The sequence below is a fragment of the Gallinula chloropus genome (assembly GCF_964237585.1).
Source record: "Gallinula chloropus genome assembly, chromosome: 14".
Lineage (NCBI taxonomy): Eukaryota > Metazoa > Chordata > Aves > Gruiformes > Rallidae > Gallinula > Gallinula chloropus.
In genome coordinates this window covers 19,189,875-19,208,021 of record NC_140099.1, presented here as the reverse complement: position 1 = coordinate 19,208,021, position 18,147 = coordinate 19,189,875, and the positions used below count along the sequence as shown (strand labels likewise).

Below are 18,147 nucleotides of genomic sequence, written 5' to 3'. Positions count from 1 at the left end.
GGGGGGGAAGCGGCGGCCGCCGCCGCCGGGAAGGATGCGGCTGCGGATCTATAAGCGGAAGGTGTTGCTGCTGGCGCTGGCGCTGGCGGTTTGCGCGCTGGCGCTGTGGGGCACCGGCGGCGGCGGCGGGCGGAGGCGGCAGCAGCAGCAGCAGCAGCAGCAGCAGCAGCAGCAGCAGCAGCCGCGGGGCGGTCCCGGTAGCACCGGGGACCCGCCGCGGGTCAGCGAACCCCCAGCCCGCCGCGCCGCCCTTAACGTCTCCGCTTCGTCTCCGGTATTTCCCTCGCTTACCGAGAACGGGACGCTGAGTTACCGGTCGTTGGTTTATCGGTTGAACTTCGATCAGCCGGTCCGGAACGCCGGGCGCTTCCCGGCGGCGCGTTCGGCGGCGGCCGATGTGGTGCTGGTGGTGCAGGTGCACGACCGAGCCGAGCACCTGCGGCTGCTGCTGGAGTCCCTGCGGAAGGCGCCGGGGGTGGAGAACGTGCTGCTGGTGCTGAGCCACGACCTTTGGGCCGAGGAGCTGAACCGGCTGGCGGAGCGCGTGGATTTCTGCCCGGTCCTCCAGGTGTTTTTCCCCTTCAGCATCCAGCTCTACCCCAACGAGTTCCCCGGCCACGACCCCCGCGACTGCCCCCGAGACGTGGGCAAAGCGGCCGCCCTGCGCCTGGGCTGCATCAACGCCGAGTACCCCGACTCCTTCGGGCACTACCGCGAGGCTGGCTTCTCCCAGACCAAGCACCACTGGTGGTGGAAGCTGCATTTCGTCTGGGAGAGGGTGCGGGCGCTGCGGGAGCACGCCGGGCCCGTCCTGTTTCTGGAGGAGGATCATTACCTGGCCCCGGACTTCTACCACGTCCTTAAAAAGCTCTGGGCCTTGCGGGAGCGGGAGTGTCCCGAGTGCCAGATCATCTCCCTGGGCACCTACAGCCCCGTCCGCGGCGGGTTCGCCGGCCGCGCCGACAAGGTGGAGATGAAGACGTGGAAATCCACGGAGCACAACATGGGCATGGCCTTCGGCAGAGACACCTACCAGAAGCTCATCGAGTGCACGGACGCCTTCTGCACCTACGATGACTACAACTGGGACTGGACTCTGCAGCACTTGACTGTCTCTTGTCTTCCAAAGTTCTGGAAAGTGCTGGTTCCCGAAATCCCCAGGATTTTTCACACGGGGGACTGTGGGATGCACCACAAGAAATCCTGCAGACCCTCCACCCAGAGTGCCAAAATCGACTCTCTCTTGAGCACCAACCAACAGTACCTGTTTCCCGAAACGATGAGTGTCAGTAAAAGGTACTCCATGGCACCCCTCTCCCCCCACGTCAAAAACGGAGGCTGGGGGGACATCAGGGACCACGAACTGTGTAAAAGTTACCGCAGGCTCCAGTGAGGAGCCTTCTCTCCCAGCCTAGTTTTTCTTGAGTTGTCCCGTGCTGTCTTTTACAGGCACACCCCCCTGTATCCAAACAAACAAACAAACAACAAGCATTTATGAGATTGATGAGTTGGTTTCTGCTTTAAGATGAATAAACATTCTTGTAAAAGGTGTCCCAAAATAGTCATCTTTCATGTTCAAGCAGCTACGCTCTGGAAACGGGTTCCTCGCCACTCGGAGCGGCGTCGCGGTCCCTGCGCAAACAGGGACCCTTGCTGTTGTGTCCCAGGAGGAAGAGGAGGAGAGAATTCCAGTTTTAAGTGCATCTTTTTCTGGTGTTTATGGTGTTCTGGTGCTGGGGGTTCTGCCCCATTGGAGCAGGGGGTGCCCACGGTGCCGTGTTGGGGATAGCGAGCCCAGGAGTCGCACGCTGCCTCCGCCAGTGGGATCAGTATGTCTGGGTCACCTCACCCCCAATTCCTGGTTGCAATGTATCGATGAGTATATGAAGGAGAAGCAAAATCATTGTTTTTACTACACTGTAGATAAATACACGACTTTTTTAGTTCTGCCAAAATAAAATCCAGTTGTTTTGTAACACCAGAGAAGTTCTTGACTCTCACAACGAGCCGATGTCACCTCGTGTTGGTAGGAGGAACGTGGGGAGCGGGGTGAGGGGGGAAGGTTTGGGGTGTCTCATCTTCAATCCAGAGCGCTGAACGTGTCTGTGTTTGGTGTGACCATGTTTTCACACTCTGGTGGAACAGGGAGAAACATCTGCTACGACATGGTTGTAGCCAGCTGTGTAAAACCACCAGTCAAAACCAGTGCTGTGTAATGGAAACGGGCCAAGCTGGAGCTGAAAGCCTGTTGGGTAATCAAACACTTCCTGGCCTGGTTAAGTGCTTTAGGGGCACCCTGCTCCAAGGTGCAGCAGGGAGCAGTGGGGTGGCAGCAGCGTTTTGTAGACCAGAGAATTGTGTTGGAGAAAGGAAACGCTACGCTGAGGCGACAGGGGGAGAGTTATACCAAGAGAGTTGGAGGGGGGGAGGGAAAAAAAACCACCCACAACACTTCATTTTTTTTTCTTTAATTAGAAAAAATGGGGTCAGCGCTCGTGGGACTCTGGCTCCAAGAGTGATTTTGGCTGTGGGAGGGTTTCCCCTCACCACCACTTGTCGTGCTCTTGAGGGCTGTGAACACATCAGTTACGTGTTGAGTTGAGAGAGGCCAAGTCTTGTGAAACACTCCAGAAGCACTAGGCTGAGCTGACGTTTAGTTTCACCGCGATAAGATGACATCTGGGGGGGTTGTGTGTGTTAGTTTTGGTCTGGGTTTTCTTCAGAGCTTAAAAAGCTGTGCCTGGGGCTTAGCCCTCTGCTGCCTCCCACAAATTTAAGCTCAACCCAGCACAGAGAGAGAGGTAGGACTGATGCTCCCAGCAGCTGCAGCTTCTGCTAACCAGTACCACTCCCCTCCGCCCTGCAAGCGCCCGCGCTTAAACTGGTAACTCTTCAGAGTAATCCCTGAGCAGCCAGGAAACAAGTCCCTGCCTTTAACTTCTAAAGCACATCTGTGCCTTGGCTAACTGAAAAAAAAAAAACAGAAGTTGTTTCAGAAGAGGCAAGAAAGGGAACTGAAAGTTTATTATGATTAGATAACGTCCGTTGGGTTATCGCGCTCGGGACCCCGAATCGGCACGGTGAAGCTCATGGGGAACTCTTTGTGGAAAGTCGATCTAATTTGGTTCAATCCCTTTTACACTGGAAATACTCAGTGACAGGTGTGCAATGAGGGAGGGTGTTTCATTGCACAGTCAAATTTGTTGGGTTGACAGAGCAGGGTACGTTTGGACGCTGCGTTCGGAAGTAACACCCTGGGATGGAATATGTGGTGTGAGTGTTGGTTGTTTCTAGGGAACTAATTAGAACTTCTCCCTGTAATTAGAAATTTTGTTGGATTGCTAAAAAAATCCTGCAGTTATCACAAAATGAAAGGGTTGGAGAAGGATGAATGCAGCTTATTTCTAGGTGGACTAAACACAGCGATTCCCTTGGGAGCCATTAGAGAACGGATACGTACAAACACTCCCTGTCACACCACAGGAAACAACAGCAGTTAATAAAGATGCATTTTCTTCCAGCTTCACCTTCCACTGCATCCTTCTTGTCAGTGAAAGTATCCAAGGCCATACGTGCCGTTAGGAAATTCAGACCTGTGAACTACACAAATCAACAGCAACATCAATATTCTAAGTTGACTACACCAACCAGTGTCAGTGGGAACCTGTTTTCTACTCCTTTAGCTCTGAAGGTGTAAATCAGCCCGTGGAAGTCACAGGACACATCAAGTAACAGAAGGAAATGCCCCAAAATAACTAAACTAGTCCAATTCATACAGCAAGGAATTCTGAAAGGTGACTGGGCAGCACGTTACGTGATCCCTAATGATCTTCACACTCCCATCCTGCACGTCCACTTCTTGCAGGAGCGGGGAGGCTGCTCCGCTGTCCGCGCTGAGCCCGTTCCCCTGGGCTCCATCCCCTTCTCCTTTCTCCTGCCCCTCCAGCAGAAGCCCTGCTTGTTTTTCAGAGTCCACGGCCTGGTCACCTACTGTCCCAGCACTTTCTAAATCCGGTTCCTTTCCCCTCGATTCGCCAGGAATCGCTGAACTGGCGTCAGGAGGTTCACTCTGCAAACAATGGTGTGAACTACAACCTACTTTTCCTATTGTTTCAGCTGTGGCAGTTGTGTTGGTGTCTGTAGCACGTTCAACCGGGGCAGCGGCAGCCCGGTTTGTCTCTGCCTTTGTTTGGGAGCGGTCGCTGGTTGGCTTTTCAAGGAGGTTTCCTCCTGAGCTGCTCAGTGTTTGTTCTTCCCCAGCACGTTCAGGACCGATGGCTTCCTGTGGCTGTTGAGAAAAGAAATGAATCAGTTGGTAACTGGTACGGACTGGGCACACAAAGCCGCTGCCAACACAGGCCGAGGCGCTGGCTCCTCCAGCCTCTCCTCCCAGACAGCGAGGCAGTAGGGTGCTGAGGTTTTCCTGATGGTAGGGGCAAGGAGGTTGCTTGTCCCAAAACCCCTCCCCAGGGGTTTCCTCCACAGTAGGAAACGGGGCTGGGCCCCAGCCAAGCGGCCCCAGCTTCTGTGGCAATAAACAGCGGGGAGGCTGGGAGACTCACCACACCCAGGCTGTTGTTTTCTAAACCTCAGAGCGGGAAAAGGGGGGGGGGGGGGGGCATAAAATCAGCCAAGGGATCTAAACTGCTCCTTTGCAATGAGGGAATTGACAGTCCTGGGGTAGGTGGGAGGGGTAACGGGTAGGCCCGAGGTAGGTGGAAGGGGTAACGGGTAGGCCCAAGCGAGTTAACCCCAGAATCACTGTGGTTTCCCTCAGGAGAGCAGGAGCCCTGAGAGCCAGGGCTGCCTCACAGCAGTTGCCCAATTTCCCTGTTAGCTGCTTTACAGCCTGTCAGTGGAGGCAAGGATCCCGCAAGCATCTGCCCAGGAGCCATGGGATTCAGGGATTCAAAGCCTTGAGTCACCCTCTACCACACCCAGCCCCCTCTGACCCCAAAAGCACTGTTGGCTCCAGCAGGAACTGAAAGAAATGCTCCCAAGTCTGGGATGGTTCCCACACGAACATGTGGGAATTGACAGTCCTGGGGTAGGTGGAAGGGGTAACTGGTAGGCCCGAGGTATGTGGAAGGTGTAACGAACATGTGAATGATCTGAGGTACCTTGGTTTCCCTTCCTCCAGCACCAAAACACCCACACTTGCTCTCCAACCACCTGGATTTTAATTTGTTATGTACCATCCACACTAGGTACAAAAGCTGAGCCCCAAAGCTAAGCCCATCCAGCTCTGGAGTGCCCAACATAAGGAGGACATGGAACTGTTGGAGTGGGTCCAGAGGAGGCCATGAAGATGATGGCTGTTGCACCTCTCCTACAAAGACAGGCTGAGAGAGTTGGGGTTTTTCATCCTGAAGAAGAGAAGGCTCCAGGGAGATCTTATAGCACCTTCCAGTACCTGAAGGAGCTAGAAGGAAGCTGGGGAAGGGACATGAGTGATAGGACAAGGGGGAATTGTTTTAAATTGGAAGGGGGGAGATTTAGATTGGATATGAGAGAGAAATTCAAGGGTGGTGAGGCCCTGGCATAGGTTGCCCAGGGAGGTGGTGGCTGCCCCCTCCCTGGAGATGTTCAAGGCCGGGTTGGACTGGGGCTTTGGGCACCCTGGGCTGGGGGTATCCCTGCCCATGGCAAGGGGGGCACTGGGGGTGTTGCCTACGCAAACCAGGCTGGGGTTCTGCACCCCAGGTGCCTCCAGGCAAGCTCACTGCTGCTCCCCAGACACCCAGAAAGGTGGTGGTGCTAAAGACTGCATTCTTTATCTGTGGGCTCTGGTTCTGGAGCCCAAACTCCTGGGTACCTGAAGGGTGTGGATTATTCACCTCTTTGTTTCCATTTTAAGAACACCCTGCTTTTTGTTCTGATGACACCTGCCAGGATTTGTTTGCAGCACATTGTCATCACCTCAGACCTAGCAGCACTTGGGGTCCCTCTGAGTGTGAGATACTAGGGAGTTACTTAGTCATTCCTTCCTTTTAGCACCAGTGAGATTAGTGTGTACATGCTGTGCTGTGCTGCAAGGAGAAAGCACTGTCTTCAGTGAGTGTATCACAGTTCTCCATCTTCCCAACCAAATATAAGAGGTCTCAATCCCTTGGTCATGTTAAGAAGTGGCACAAACACAAATGAGTCTTTTTAAAACCTGACTGTTACGTTCACAAATCCACCCCACTCCATGTTCTTCCCTGTTCCATGAAGACAAAACAGGTACAAAGGTGGTTTTGGCCAGATTTGAAGTACAAAGACCAGTCAGCAGTACATACTGCAGCCCCAGAGATCCTTACCTTCAGCCTGAGCTGAATTCTGTCCTCAGTAACATCCAGCACTTCAATTAACGGCTGCCTTTCCGGTGCTGATTGGGAGCAAGGGGAAGGGCATAAAACAGTGCCTAGAAATCCATCAAGGTTTTCTTCACTGACAAACAATCTTTCCTAAAGAAAAGAAACAGCATGTTACTATCTTTCCAAACAGAACTTGTACTGGAGCCAGAAAGTCCCTCCAAACAAAACCAGGACAGCAATTCCCAGCACCAGTCAGAAGAAACAGAGAGGTATCCACCCAGGACATGTTTTGAGCCTCTTCATATGCAGCTGACAAACATGTTGCTACAGGTTTAAAAGATTTAAATCAGGTAGAGGTAATGAAAGGTCCTAAAATACAACCTGGAGGGCCCATTTCGTAAGAGCTATGGAGCTTTCCCTGTCTTCAAGTGCTTCCTAAATCTTCTGCTGCAGGCTGTGGGTAAGGACAGATGTTGGCTGACACAAGAAAAATGGTCTGACCCAGAGGGTTGTTCTTATGTTTCTGTGAATTACCTTCCCTGCTCAACTGGAAATAGCAGGGAAAAGCTCCAAACCCTCTACTTTCAGTCATGCTTTTAAATTTCTCCATCCCGGTTCTACCCTCTTGTCCAGCTAATTAAAGTTCAATTCAATTATCACTGACATCTTGAGGACTGGGAAGGAAAAAGGTGATTCTGCACATTTTTGGGCCCCCCATGGGTGCAGCCTTATGCACGGCCAGCTGCCATGCTGTGCCTAAGGTACACAGTTTAACTGTCTTTTCCCTGTGGGTAAAATAAAGCAGTCTCTCTCTTGGGTTTGGTGTTGTCTTCACTATTTAAATCAGAAATCCTGATACAGGAAGGCATGACATACCCATTGCTGGTTTTCAAAGCCAGAGCATTGAATTAATTTTCTATCCAGGAAGATTGCAGCCCAGGCAAACGTCCAACATGGGATGCTGAGACCATTTGTGCAGAGATTCTAAACTAAAGCAAGGCTGCCCTGAGAGAAAACCCTCCAGCAACACACCCACTCCTCCCATTTCTGTATACAAAGCCTGAAGTACTTATTCCCTCGTGGTGCATCCTTCTCTCCTGCCAGAGAGACCTTCCTGGTGCTTCAGGCTCGCAGAAATACTCTGCAGAGCTCAAGAGCAGATGTCAGAGTGTGGAAACAAAGGCAGGGAGCCCAGGCACACAAACCTGTGCAGCACCACAATTCCCAGGAGCTCACAAGCCCAGCAAGGCCTTGGGCAGCACAGGAGCAACGATTCCATCCCCACCAAGCAGCACTTGGGTTTTGGGCAGTGGGGGTTCAGCACGTCCTGGTATCCTGCCTTTGCCTCAAAGGAAGGTGCAGCAAAGCACCCCCTGCTCCAGCACCACAACCATCCTCACCCAGCTCATTCAGCTTCATCTTCAGTTGACACCCCAGTCCAAGGGCAGGGATGTTTGCCTAAAAGCCAGAGACTTGTAATTTGAGTGAGAATTTAAAAAGGTGGGGACAGCCCAGTGTTTGTTTGTGGTTTTCCCCAAAACATAACTGCTACAAGAGCTCCACATCTCAGCATCCCTTTGGGAAAAGAACCACTGTGGGGTTTGGGTCTCAGCAATGTTGCTTCGATTCTCTGCCACCTCCCAGACTGCTATGAGACTCAGCAAGTCTTTTTGCCTCCATTTTTCCTATATAAATGGGGAAAATTACTTTTTTCCCCTCTGAACCTGCATTTGTTTTGTCTAATGAGAGCACATGCCTGTTGCAAAGGGCTGCTCACACTGGGTATCCGTGCTCCTAAAGTCAGTGCCTGGCCCTGCTTTATGGCCCTGGTCCACACGCAGTGCTAACACCAAAAGAAACCCCAGCTGGAGCAATGGGGAGGGATGTTTGAAAAGCCAACAGGTAATAAAAAGGTTTCTGTTATGTCAAAACACAGCAAATCGTGTCCTCAGATTGTCTTCTGATGGCTTCACAGACTCACAGAGCTGTAGGGGTTGGAAGGGGCCTCCAGAGCCCATGGGGTCCAACCCCTGCCAAAGCAGGGTCCCTAGGACAGGGCACACAGGGCGGTGTCCAGACGGGGCTGGAATCTCTCCAGAGAAGGAGACTCCACACCCCCTGGGCAGCCTGTCCCAGGGCTCCCTCACCCTCACTGGGAAGAAGTTCTTCCCCACATTGGGGGGGAACTCCCTGTGCTCCAGCTTGAGCCCATCGCCCCTTGTCCTCTCCCCACAGACACTGAGCAGAGGCTGCCCATGTCCCCGTGTCCCACCTTTCAGATATTGATAAACATTAATAAGATCCCCACATTAATAAGATCCCCACATTAATAAATCCCCACATTAATAAGATCCCTGCTTCAGGTGGCTTCTGGAGCAACTTTAACCACAGTGTCACTTGCAGATGCCACAGAGCCGCTACCTCCAAAGTCAGCGCCGGGGGGAAAGAGTGATGGGGATGGCAAAGGGAGCACCCTGCAGTGGGGTCAGTCCCTGGAAACACAGGAATGGGTCGGTGGGAGCACTTCTGAAATAGCAGGAGACAGTTTACAGGCAGCAAAGCAGCAAAGCAGTGATTCAAGGAAGAATCAGGGCTGTGAGTGCCAGTGCCACATGTGAACCACGGCCACGAGTTTGTCCTCAACGCAATTCCTACTCTGCACTTTGGCAGCAAACCCAGGAAATCTCCCTGAAGGTTTTCCCCAAATCCCAGAGTCACAGAATCATAGGGGTTGGAAGGGATCTCCAGAGATCATTGAGTCCAAGCCCCAAATCATTCCTTTCCTTCACACAAGATGCTGTTGAAACAGAAAAGCCGAACAGAAGGTTTATCGATGAGTCTGCAGCACCAGGAGAAACACTAACGGCTCATAACGATGGCCCTGTAATTTTCACTAATTACTATAACTCAGTGTCAGCAGGTTTCACACCAGCTTAATGCCCTTAGAGTTTTATCCCAGCATCTCCCAGGCTGCGGATCACGGTCCCCAGTGCTGCACACACAAGCAATGCTGTTGGTTATCAATCTGGTGATTACCATTAGCACAAGCAATGCTGTTCATTATCAATCTGATGATTACTCTTAGCCTGCTCAGCCAGGCAGCCACGGGAGCTCAGCCTCTGCATTCCCAGTGAGTGCTCACCCAGGCACTTCTCCGACTGCAGATGTTATCAAAGCACAGGCCTTGGGGAACAAAAAAATCAGGATTCAGGAATTTATTTTAAAGCCTGTTTGCTCCAGCTTGGAAAAGCAGCAGAGGACAACCATCTGCAGATGATTTCAGTGACCCTGTAGAATAATTCTTGGGTTTAAACAGTTTATTTTCTGATACTCTCTTAGCAACTTGGAATTAAATTTGGTTTTCCCTGCACATACTGTCATCTGCTGTTTGGTACACATTCAGTTTTCCCTGTGACTAAACTGAGACCAAATTAACATAAACGTTAGTGGGAATGACTTCAGTTTCTAGAGCCCTTCATCGTTCAAATCCATCCTTGTATCACAGAGCACCCAGAGCTGGAGCAGCTGCAACGCCGGCGGGTGCAGCACGGAGCCGGTCGCACCCCAGGGCAGCCCCGAAACACTCAGGTAGTTTGTTCTCCTTTGCTTTACCCAACCTCACACCCTGTTACCATCCAGAGTCACCTCCCACATAGGCTAAAACAGGTTTAAAAGAGGGACAGATTTCAGTCTTAAATTAATTCTGTATCTTCTGTGATCAGAAGCACAAAGGGACTCAGATCTCGGGGTACTGGGCATGGTGAGGCTGCACCTCGAGTGCTGGGTCCAGTTCTGGGCCCCTCACTACAAGAAGGACATTGAGGTCCTGGAGCGAGTCCAGAGAAGGGCAACCAGGCTGGGGAAGGGGCTGGAGGGCGAATCCTCTGAGGAGCAGCTGAGGGAGCTGGGGGTGTTGAGCCTGGAGAAGAGGAGGCTGAGGGGAGACCTTCTCCCCACCTCCCCTGCCCTGCCAGGAGGGTGCAGAGAGGTGGGCGATGGTCTCTTCAGCCAGGGGACAGGAGATGGGCCAAGGGGCAATGGGCTCAAGCTGCCCCAGGGCAGGGTCAGCTCAGCTGGGAGGGAAAAGTTCTTCCCTGGCAGAGTTGTCAGGGCCTGGCACAGGCTGCCCAGGGAGGGGCTGAGTCCCCAGCCCTGGGTGTGTTTAACAGAGGGGAGATGAGGTGCTCAGGGATCTGGTTTAGCACAGGACAGGGATGGTTGGACTCAATGAGCTTAAAGGGCTGTTCCAACCTTGTGATTCTGTTCTCCCAGCCTCTCAGTTCACACATCTCATTGCCAACCAGCATGAGAGTTTGAAGCTCAATGTTTCACCCATACTGGGGGTGAAAACTTTTATAAGGTGTTCATGACTGCAAAGATTAAAGAGCCCCAAAGCAGCTTTCACAAGCTTCATCGGTGGGTTAATGTTTCCTGATGTAGCTGTGCTGTGTCTGTATGTTATTGCCATAATGCACCTACCAATTAAAGGCTCCTCAGAAATTGGTTTAGTTTACAGCACAAGGAAACTAATTGTGTTTCTTAATGTAGTTTGGGAAACAGATAACACTGAAACAATAAGTTTGTTCTGTTCTCCTTTTCTTGTCCTCCTCTGACCTCCCAGAAACCTTGCCAAGAGTCCTGAAACGCTGAGCACAGAATTAATGGAACCAAAAATAAACTGTTGAAGGACTAAACACAACAGTCCTAGTTTCATCATTTAAGAAGCAACCCCTAACTATTATATAAACTCTTTCTAGTAGCTTGAAAGTGGAAAATTACTTTCCAAGAAAGCATGTAACACACCTCAAACAGCCTGGGACCTCAGAACAGCCTGGGACCAAGAAACAGCCTGGGACCTCAGAACAGCCTGGGACCTCAGAACAGCCTGGGACCTCAGAACAGCCTGGGACCTCAGAACAGCCTGGGACCAAGAAACAGCCTGGGACCAAGAAACAGCCTGGGACCAAGAACTACATTTATCCACAAAAGCCCTGATTCTGGGAACACCAGGCACAAGGTCAAGCCTGGCATGGCCCCGGGGAGCACACCTAGCCTGTGGCCATCAGTGCCAGGAGCAATGTAGCTCTGCCACCCACACATGACTTCTTTTCCTGGGAACAGGTGGGCTCTCTGCAGCTCCATGCCAGGTGTGTGTCCAGCATGGCTGGAGAGCACAGGATCTGCCTGGGAGAAACGGAGCTGAAGACAAAACCAACCTTCAAGAGGGTTGGTTACAATGACTGGCAGTCTTTCTGCTGTAAAGACAGTTAAAACCAGTGCTGCTCCCATGGGATTTCTGTGCAAACAGGTCACAGCAGGTGTTTGTCCCAGGGGAGATGCCCCATGGCATACCTGTTGTTACAGCAGAAGATGAAAGTCCAGAGGTTAGAAAACACATGATGGGAGATACGTGCAGCAAGCAGAGCTCACAGGGCTTCACCATTATCCTGCCAAAGGATCTCCTTCACAAGGCTGTGCCAAGCAGGAACATCACACCTTACACTCAGCAACACACCCATCTAAAATGCTCCCCAGGAAGGCATCCACCTTCCCACAGAAGTTAAATGAAGATGTTGGAATCGCTGGGCAATTCCCTTTGGCACACCTGTGCTGGGTGATCCTCACAAACAGCATAGCTCATGCCTCATTCAAACCCTGAACTAGTCAGGAATGGTTCTTGTCATGTTGTTCATACTGTAAATGTTCAGGAAAACCGTAAGCTCAAGACACAGTAAAGCAGAGGAAATGCTGCTGGCTCCCTGCTGCTCTCTGGAGCCCTGTGATTTATCCTGAGGTAAGTTGAAATATTGTCCATAATAGCTCGAATATAAATGGGATGGGCTGACTGCAGTGACTCCCCCTCCCCACAGCAAGGGCACTTTCCCCAGGAGGGAAGCGCCGACCCAGAGAGCGAGCACACACCCCTGATCCAAGTCATAGAATCACAGAGTCACAGACTGGTCTGGGTTGGGAGGGACCCCAATGATCACAGAGCTCCAACCCCCTGCCACAGGCAGGGCCACCAACCTCCAGGCCTGGAGCTACACAAGGTTGCCCAGGGCCCCATCCAACCTGGCCTTGAACACCCCCAGGGATGGGGCACCCACCCCCTCTCTGGGCAGCCCCTTCCAGCCCCTCACCACTCTCTCTGCAAAGAACTTCCCCCTAATATCTAATTTAAACCTTCCCTCCTCCAGCTTCACTCCCTCCCCCTTGTCCTGCCATTATCTACCCTTTTAAAAAGTCGATTCCCCTCCTGTTTGTATGCTCCCTTCAGGGACTGGAACACTTGGAATGACACAGTTAACGGCTGGGAAGAGCTGTGGCACTGTAAGGACTTGCTCAAAATAAGCACTTGCTGGGGTGGGAATTCAGACTGCTCAGCATCTATGGAAACTGAGCTCTAAATAGATCATCTTTCAGCCCGGGGATTCAAACTATCTGACTCCAAAAGGAAAACCAGTCCTTGACACTGTGTTTTGAGAACAGTGTCCTAAGGACAAGCTCAACTCACTCTTCTACCAGTCCCTGTACCAGACCAGTTTTCCATGGGGAAGGTGGGCAGTGGGGTAACGGGAGCATCCCAAAGCTGGGCTATGCAGCTACCGGCACCGTTACCGGACGGGCGGAGCTGGGAGGAGGTGATACACACTGCCCAGCGTCACAGCCCAGGGACAAGGCTGCTGACAAGAGGCACTCTGCTCCCACAGTGAATAATGACCCTGACAGGTTTTCCTGGCTGTCTGGCAGGTTAATGGCAGATCATTACACAGGCAGCTGAACGGGGTACGGTAACGCACCCCACGGCACCAGCCATCACCGAGCCGGGTGGACTTCTCCAGTTAACTACCCCAGCATGGGATCTGCTCCCTGAAACCCTCCATCTCCAGTAAGAAGCAACTTCCCAGGAGATAAGGGAGCAGGAACTTCCTATCTGTAACCAAACAGGCCTCTTCTTTCACAGTGTTTCCTCTGGCAACACTCCTGTGGGAGAGGAGATCCCACCCCAGCACATTGGGAGCCACAGGATAAAATTCCAGCTCGCCTGGGCTGCTGAGAGCTCCCTAAAGTGATCAAACTGGGGCAAGGCTACTGTGAGCATTCCTAAAACACTCTCTCTCAGAGGCAGAGCTCCTCACAGAGCTCAGAGCCAGATCCACAGCTCTGATTTACAGGAAGAGATGAAAAACGGGATGACACCAGAGATGGGGCCAGACAAGCTGAAGGAATCAACGTAAGCACAAGAGACGCTACGAGGAGCAAAGGGTTAATGGCCAGCAGGCAGCATGGAAGGGCTGCCCTCATTAAATATTAATTTAAATTTTTTGCTCTGAGTGAAAAGCTAAAGGAAGGAAGGTTTAAATTAGATATTTGGGGGAAGTTTTTTTACAGAGAGAGGGGTGAGGGGCTGGAACAGGCTGCCCAGAGAGGGGGTGGGTGCCCCATCCCTGGGGGTGTTCAAGGCCAGGTTGGCTGGGGCCCTGGGCAACCTTGTGTAGCTCCAGGCCTGGAGGTTGGTGTCCCTGCCTGTGGCAGGGGTTGGAGCTCTGTGATCCTTGGGGTCCCTTCCAGCCCAGCCCAGTCTGTGATTCTCTGATTCCATGAACGTGGCTATCAGCACTGGCACGGGCGCTGTGGGGAAATAGCACAGTTCACAAAAAAGACAACAGAACAAATGACTTCAGACTGCTGCAGCCGCTTCAATTTGCTGGCCCGGTCCCCAAAAGGCCCACAGAAGGAATTAATCTTTTTCAGCCTGTTACAGGAATGAATGGCTGGGAGGCCTATGACTAATGCCAAATCTCCTTATCCTACTCCACCCAAAACATTTTGCAATTTATGATGAATTTGGGACATTCAGAGATATTGGAGGTTTTTTTAACTTGAAAAAATGTAGGTTTTGTGTCCTATTTCCAGGTGATGGGAGAAGGGCAACCAGGCTGGGGAAGGGGCTGGAGGGCAAGTCCTCTGAGGAGCAGCTGAGGGAGCTGGGGGTGTTCAGCCTGGAGAAGAGGAGGCTGAGGGGAGACCTTCTCCCCACCTCCCCTGCCCTGCCAGGAGGGTGCAGAGAGGTGGGCGATGGTCTCTTCAGCCAGGGGACAGGAGATGGGACAAGGGGCAATGGGCTCAAGCTGCCCCAGGGCAGGGTCAGCTCAGCTGGGAGGGAAAAGTTCTTCCCTGGCAGAGTTGTGGGGCTGTGGCACAGGCTGCCCAGGGAGGGGCTGAGTCCCCACCCCTGGGTGTGTTTAACAGAGGGGAGATGAGGTGCTCAGGGATCTGGTTTAGCACAGGACAGGGACGGTTGGACTCGATGAGCTTAAAGGGCTTTTCCAACCTGGTGATTCTGTGATCCCAACCAAAACCCCATCAGTGCCTGGCCTTTTAACAACTCATAACCAAAAGCCACTCCCCCAATCAACAGAAGGAACACAGCTACCAAACCAGATCAAAGCACACAGAAGTGTCCATCAATCACAGTCGCAAAGAGTTACTGTAGCTGAACTTCCTGTTCCCAACCCCAATTTCTAGCTAGAGTCATGGAAAGCTCTCATTTTCCCTGAAAAACCAGCGTTCAGGCCTACAGGCCATAAAACAAGTAGCAATAGCACAGACACATGGCCTGTGACAGAAGAGACGGGTATTCAGACTGAACAAGCAGGTAAAACTCCGTTAGCTTCACCCCACACCTCCTGCCCCTACACAGGGAGCAGGCAGCAGTTTGCACGCTGCCTTATTTGACATCTCGATTAAAACACTCCACTCGTGGCAGTGGACAGACTTTAAGCCTGTCCCTGTTCTGGTCTCACACTCCCACAGTGTGTGATCCAACCTGTGAAGTGTTTTATTCATCTAAAATAAAGACAAACCCACAATCCCACTGCTGAAGCACTGAGCATCCCTTCCCAGGGAGGGGAAGCTGCCAGCTCCCAGCAGGCGTGCCAACCTCCTCCCGCCACAGCCTGCCCAACGACCCATAAAATGGCAGAGGACGGAAACTAGAGTCCAATTCACACTGGAAGGAAGATGAACTCGCTCAGCAGAATGGCAATGGAGAGCAGTTCACAGCTTAAAGGTCTTTTCCACCCTTGTAATTCTGTGCTGTGGTTTGCTACAGTTGAGCTAATAACAATGGGTGTTCCTGCGGCTGCAGGTGGTTGTTCTGTCCCGAAATACAGACACAGGTACGCTCACTGCCCCCACACACGCCTTTCCCAACACCATTTGCACGTGTGTGCACACCTGGTGTATTATAAACATCTCCTTTCTTCAGGCAGGGGCCTTAGAGGCTGTTGCTGAGGAGGCAGGGCAGGGTTAGGGGGCTCCATGTGCACTCATCAGCAGCATTTCTCTGAGGAAAACCTCAGCACAGGAGGCCCAAAGTCATTTCAGCTCCGAAGACAAAGATGTCAGCTACACCACGTGACCTTTGTGCCGCCTGTCCAAGAGTATAGGCAGGAGGGGATTCGACTTTTTAAAAGAGCAGATAATGGCAGGACAAGGGGGAATGGACTAAAGCTAAAGGAGGGAAGGTTTAGATTAGATATTAGGGGGAAGTTTTTTACAGAAAGAGTGGTGAGGTGCTGGAACAGGCTGCCCAGAGAGAGAGTGGATTCCCCGTCCCTGGAGGTGTTCAAGGCCAGGTTGGATGGGGCCCTGGGCAACCTTGTGTAGCTCCAGGCCTGGAGGTTGGTGTCCCTGCCTGTGGCAGGGGGTTGGAGCTCTGTGATCCTTGGGGTCCCTCCTACCCCAGACCATTCTATGATTCTATGATTGTGCTAATTAAGTCACTCCTTCCCCTTCCACCTGGCCCAGGGAAGCAGCTCCCAGCGCTGCCAACTTCATCCAAACTCTGACCAACAACCTAACGCTTCCCCGAGCTGCCTCTCCCAACAGCCCAAGCCAGACATGGCGGCCGAGCGGTGCCGCTCTGGGGCGCGTGGCGCTCCAGCCCTGCCACTGCGAAGCCGTTACCTGCAGAGCGGAGGCGTCAAGGCCGAAGCAGAACTTCTCCCAGGGCCCGATGCTGCCAGGGGCCTTGGCGAGCCCGATGGCAGCATTGTGGGCAGAGACGCTCACGCTGGTCTCAGGGGACGCCAGCCTGTTTGCGGGAGGAAACTGTAAGAAGAGGGCATAGGCGGCAGCAGCACTGGAGAAGCGGAGGCTGTAGTGGTTCGTGCCCACGGCCCCGCTCAGGCTCTGGGGCTGGATGCCAGGCACATGCAGGAGCAGGGTGAGGGATGCCTCGTCCTGCCGGCACTGGAAGGGCGGGCAGACGGCGGCCTCGGGGCTACAGGAGCCGCGGGGAAGATCCATGTGGCTGCTCGCTGCGGCCGGGCTCTCGGGAGGGCACAGAGCGGTGTCCCCAGCGAGGCCGCTCGCCGCCGGGTCGGAGCTGGGAGCGGGGGAGGCGGCGGTAGAGCGGGGGGGCGGTGACGGGTCGCGATCCGCGGGACCCTCGGCGGGCTCTCCGCCGCCACACGTGCTCCGGGCCGCGCCGCCGCCGCCGGGGCCCGGGGGAGGAGCCGCCTCGGCGCCCGCTTCACCCCGCAGCGGCTCGCACGGCCCCTCCGCACCGGGCTCGGCCTCCCGTAGCCTCTCCCCGCCCAGGCCGGGCCGCGGCACCACGGGCAGCGTGACCACGAGCTGCCGCTGGGCCTTGTCGAAGGCGGCCCGGCCGCTGCTCTCCTCCACGTCGTAGGGGAGGCGGAGACGCAGGCGGTAGGCGGGACGCTGCGAGTCCAGGCGTAGCTCCCGGCCCCGGATCTCCAGCGCTGCCTGGGCGGCGGAGCGCAGCAGCGGCAGCTCCACCGTCACCACCAGCTCCCGCGGCACCGGGCTGGGCGCCGCATCGCGGCAGCGGCGGTAGTCCTGCAGATCCACGTAGGATCGCTGCCGGATGCTCCAGCGCGGGGTGGTGGGGCCGGCGGGCGGGGGATCGGCGGGAGGCGGCGGCGGCGGCGAGGCGGCAGCGGGCGGGAAGGGGAAGAAGGGCGGCAGGGGGGAGGCGCCGTCGGCGGGCGGAGGCGGGGGCGCGCCGGGCAGCGGGGCGCGGATAACGGGCGCCTGCGGGATGCCCTTGTACTTGGTGCCGCGGAGGACGGAGGCGTTGGCGCGGTCGAGCTGCACGGCGCAGTGGCGTTCCACGGCCTCCAGCGCCGTGTCGCTGAGCAGGCGGCGGAAGCGGGGGCTGCGTGCGGCCAGGCGGAGAGCCGCCGGGTGGAAAACCACGTCGTAGATCAGGCGGCGGCGGCCGCCGCGCCCCAGCTCCTCGCGGCCCGGCGCCAGGCTGTAGGGCAGGGCCCAGCGCTGGCCGCCGGGCTCGGGGCGGGCCCGGGGCTCCTCGACGTGCGGGTTGCTGCAGACGTTGAGGTAGCAGCGGCGGGAGCCGTCCTGGCTGGTGCGCAGCACGTAGCCCGGAGCCGGGTGCACGAAGCGCACCTCAACGCCGCGTTCCCGCTCCAGGGCCGCCACCTCCTCCTCGTACAGCTGCCGCTGCTCCGGGTCGGCCAGTTCCGCCGCGTAATCGGCGAACAGCTCCCGGAACCGCTTGTCGCGGAAGGCCCGGCGGAGCCGCTCCGCTTCTTCGGAGCTGAGCTCCAGGTCCTGCAGCCGCTCCGCGCCCGCCATGGCCCCGGCCCGGCCCGGCCAGGCCCGGCCGTTCGCGTTGCTATGGAGACGCCAAACAAGATGGCGCCCAACAGTCGGCACGACTCGTCGCTGTAGTGACGGTAAACAAGATGGCGGCGACGGACCCCCCGGCCAGTTCCCATGGAGACGCTAAACAAGATGGCGGGCTCTGCCTGGCGCCCGCCCCGAGAGCGCTTCTTCCCGAGCCCCGGCCTCGCCGGGC

At 54.6% G+C, this 18,147-nt stretch overlaps 2 protein-coding genes across 2 annotated transcripts; one reads left to right on the top strand and one right to left on the bottom strand.

Annotated features, from left to right (window-relative positions):
• Positions 1 to 31: 31 nt before the first annotated feature.
• Positions 32 to 1,970, top strand: MGAT2 (alpha-1,6-mannosyl-glycoprotein 2-beta-N-acetylglucosaminyltransferase). Its single transcript, XM_084270723.1, has one exon. It carries the CDS (start codon positions 35 to 37, stop codon positions 1,391 to 1,393), a length of 1,359 nt encoding a protein of 452 aa, XP_084126849.1. The 5' UTR covers positions 32 to 34; the 3' UTR covers positions 1,394 to 1,970.
• Positions 1,971 to 3,760: 1,790 nt separating this feature from the next.
• DNAAF2 (dynein axonemal assembly factor 2) lies at positions 3,761 to 17,927 on the bottom strand (the record flags this gene model as incomplete). Its single annotated transcript, XM_084270627.1, has 3 exons — positions 16,269 to 17,927; positions 6,300 to 6,446; positions 3,761 to 4,288 (listed from the first exon to the last, which is right to left on the bottom strand). Exons 1-3 carry the CDS (start codon positions 17,922 to 17,924, stop codon positions 3,761 to 3,763), a joined length of 2,331 nt encoding a protein of 776 aa, XP_084126753.1. The 5' UTR covers positions 17,925 to 17,927.
• Between the last annotated feature and the right edge of the window lie 220 nt (positions 17,928 to 18,147).

What these genes read in the sequence shown, in the direction of transcription:
- MGAT2 (XM_084270723.1), top strand. Translation starts at nt 35, where the DNA reads ATGCGGCTGCGGATCTATAAGCGGAAGGTGTTGCTGCTGGCGCTGGCG.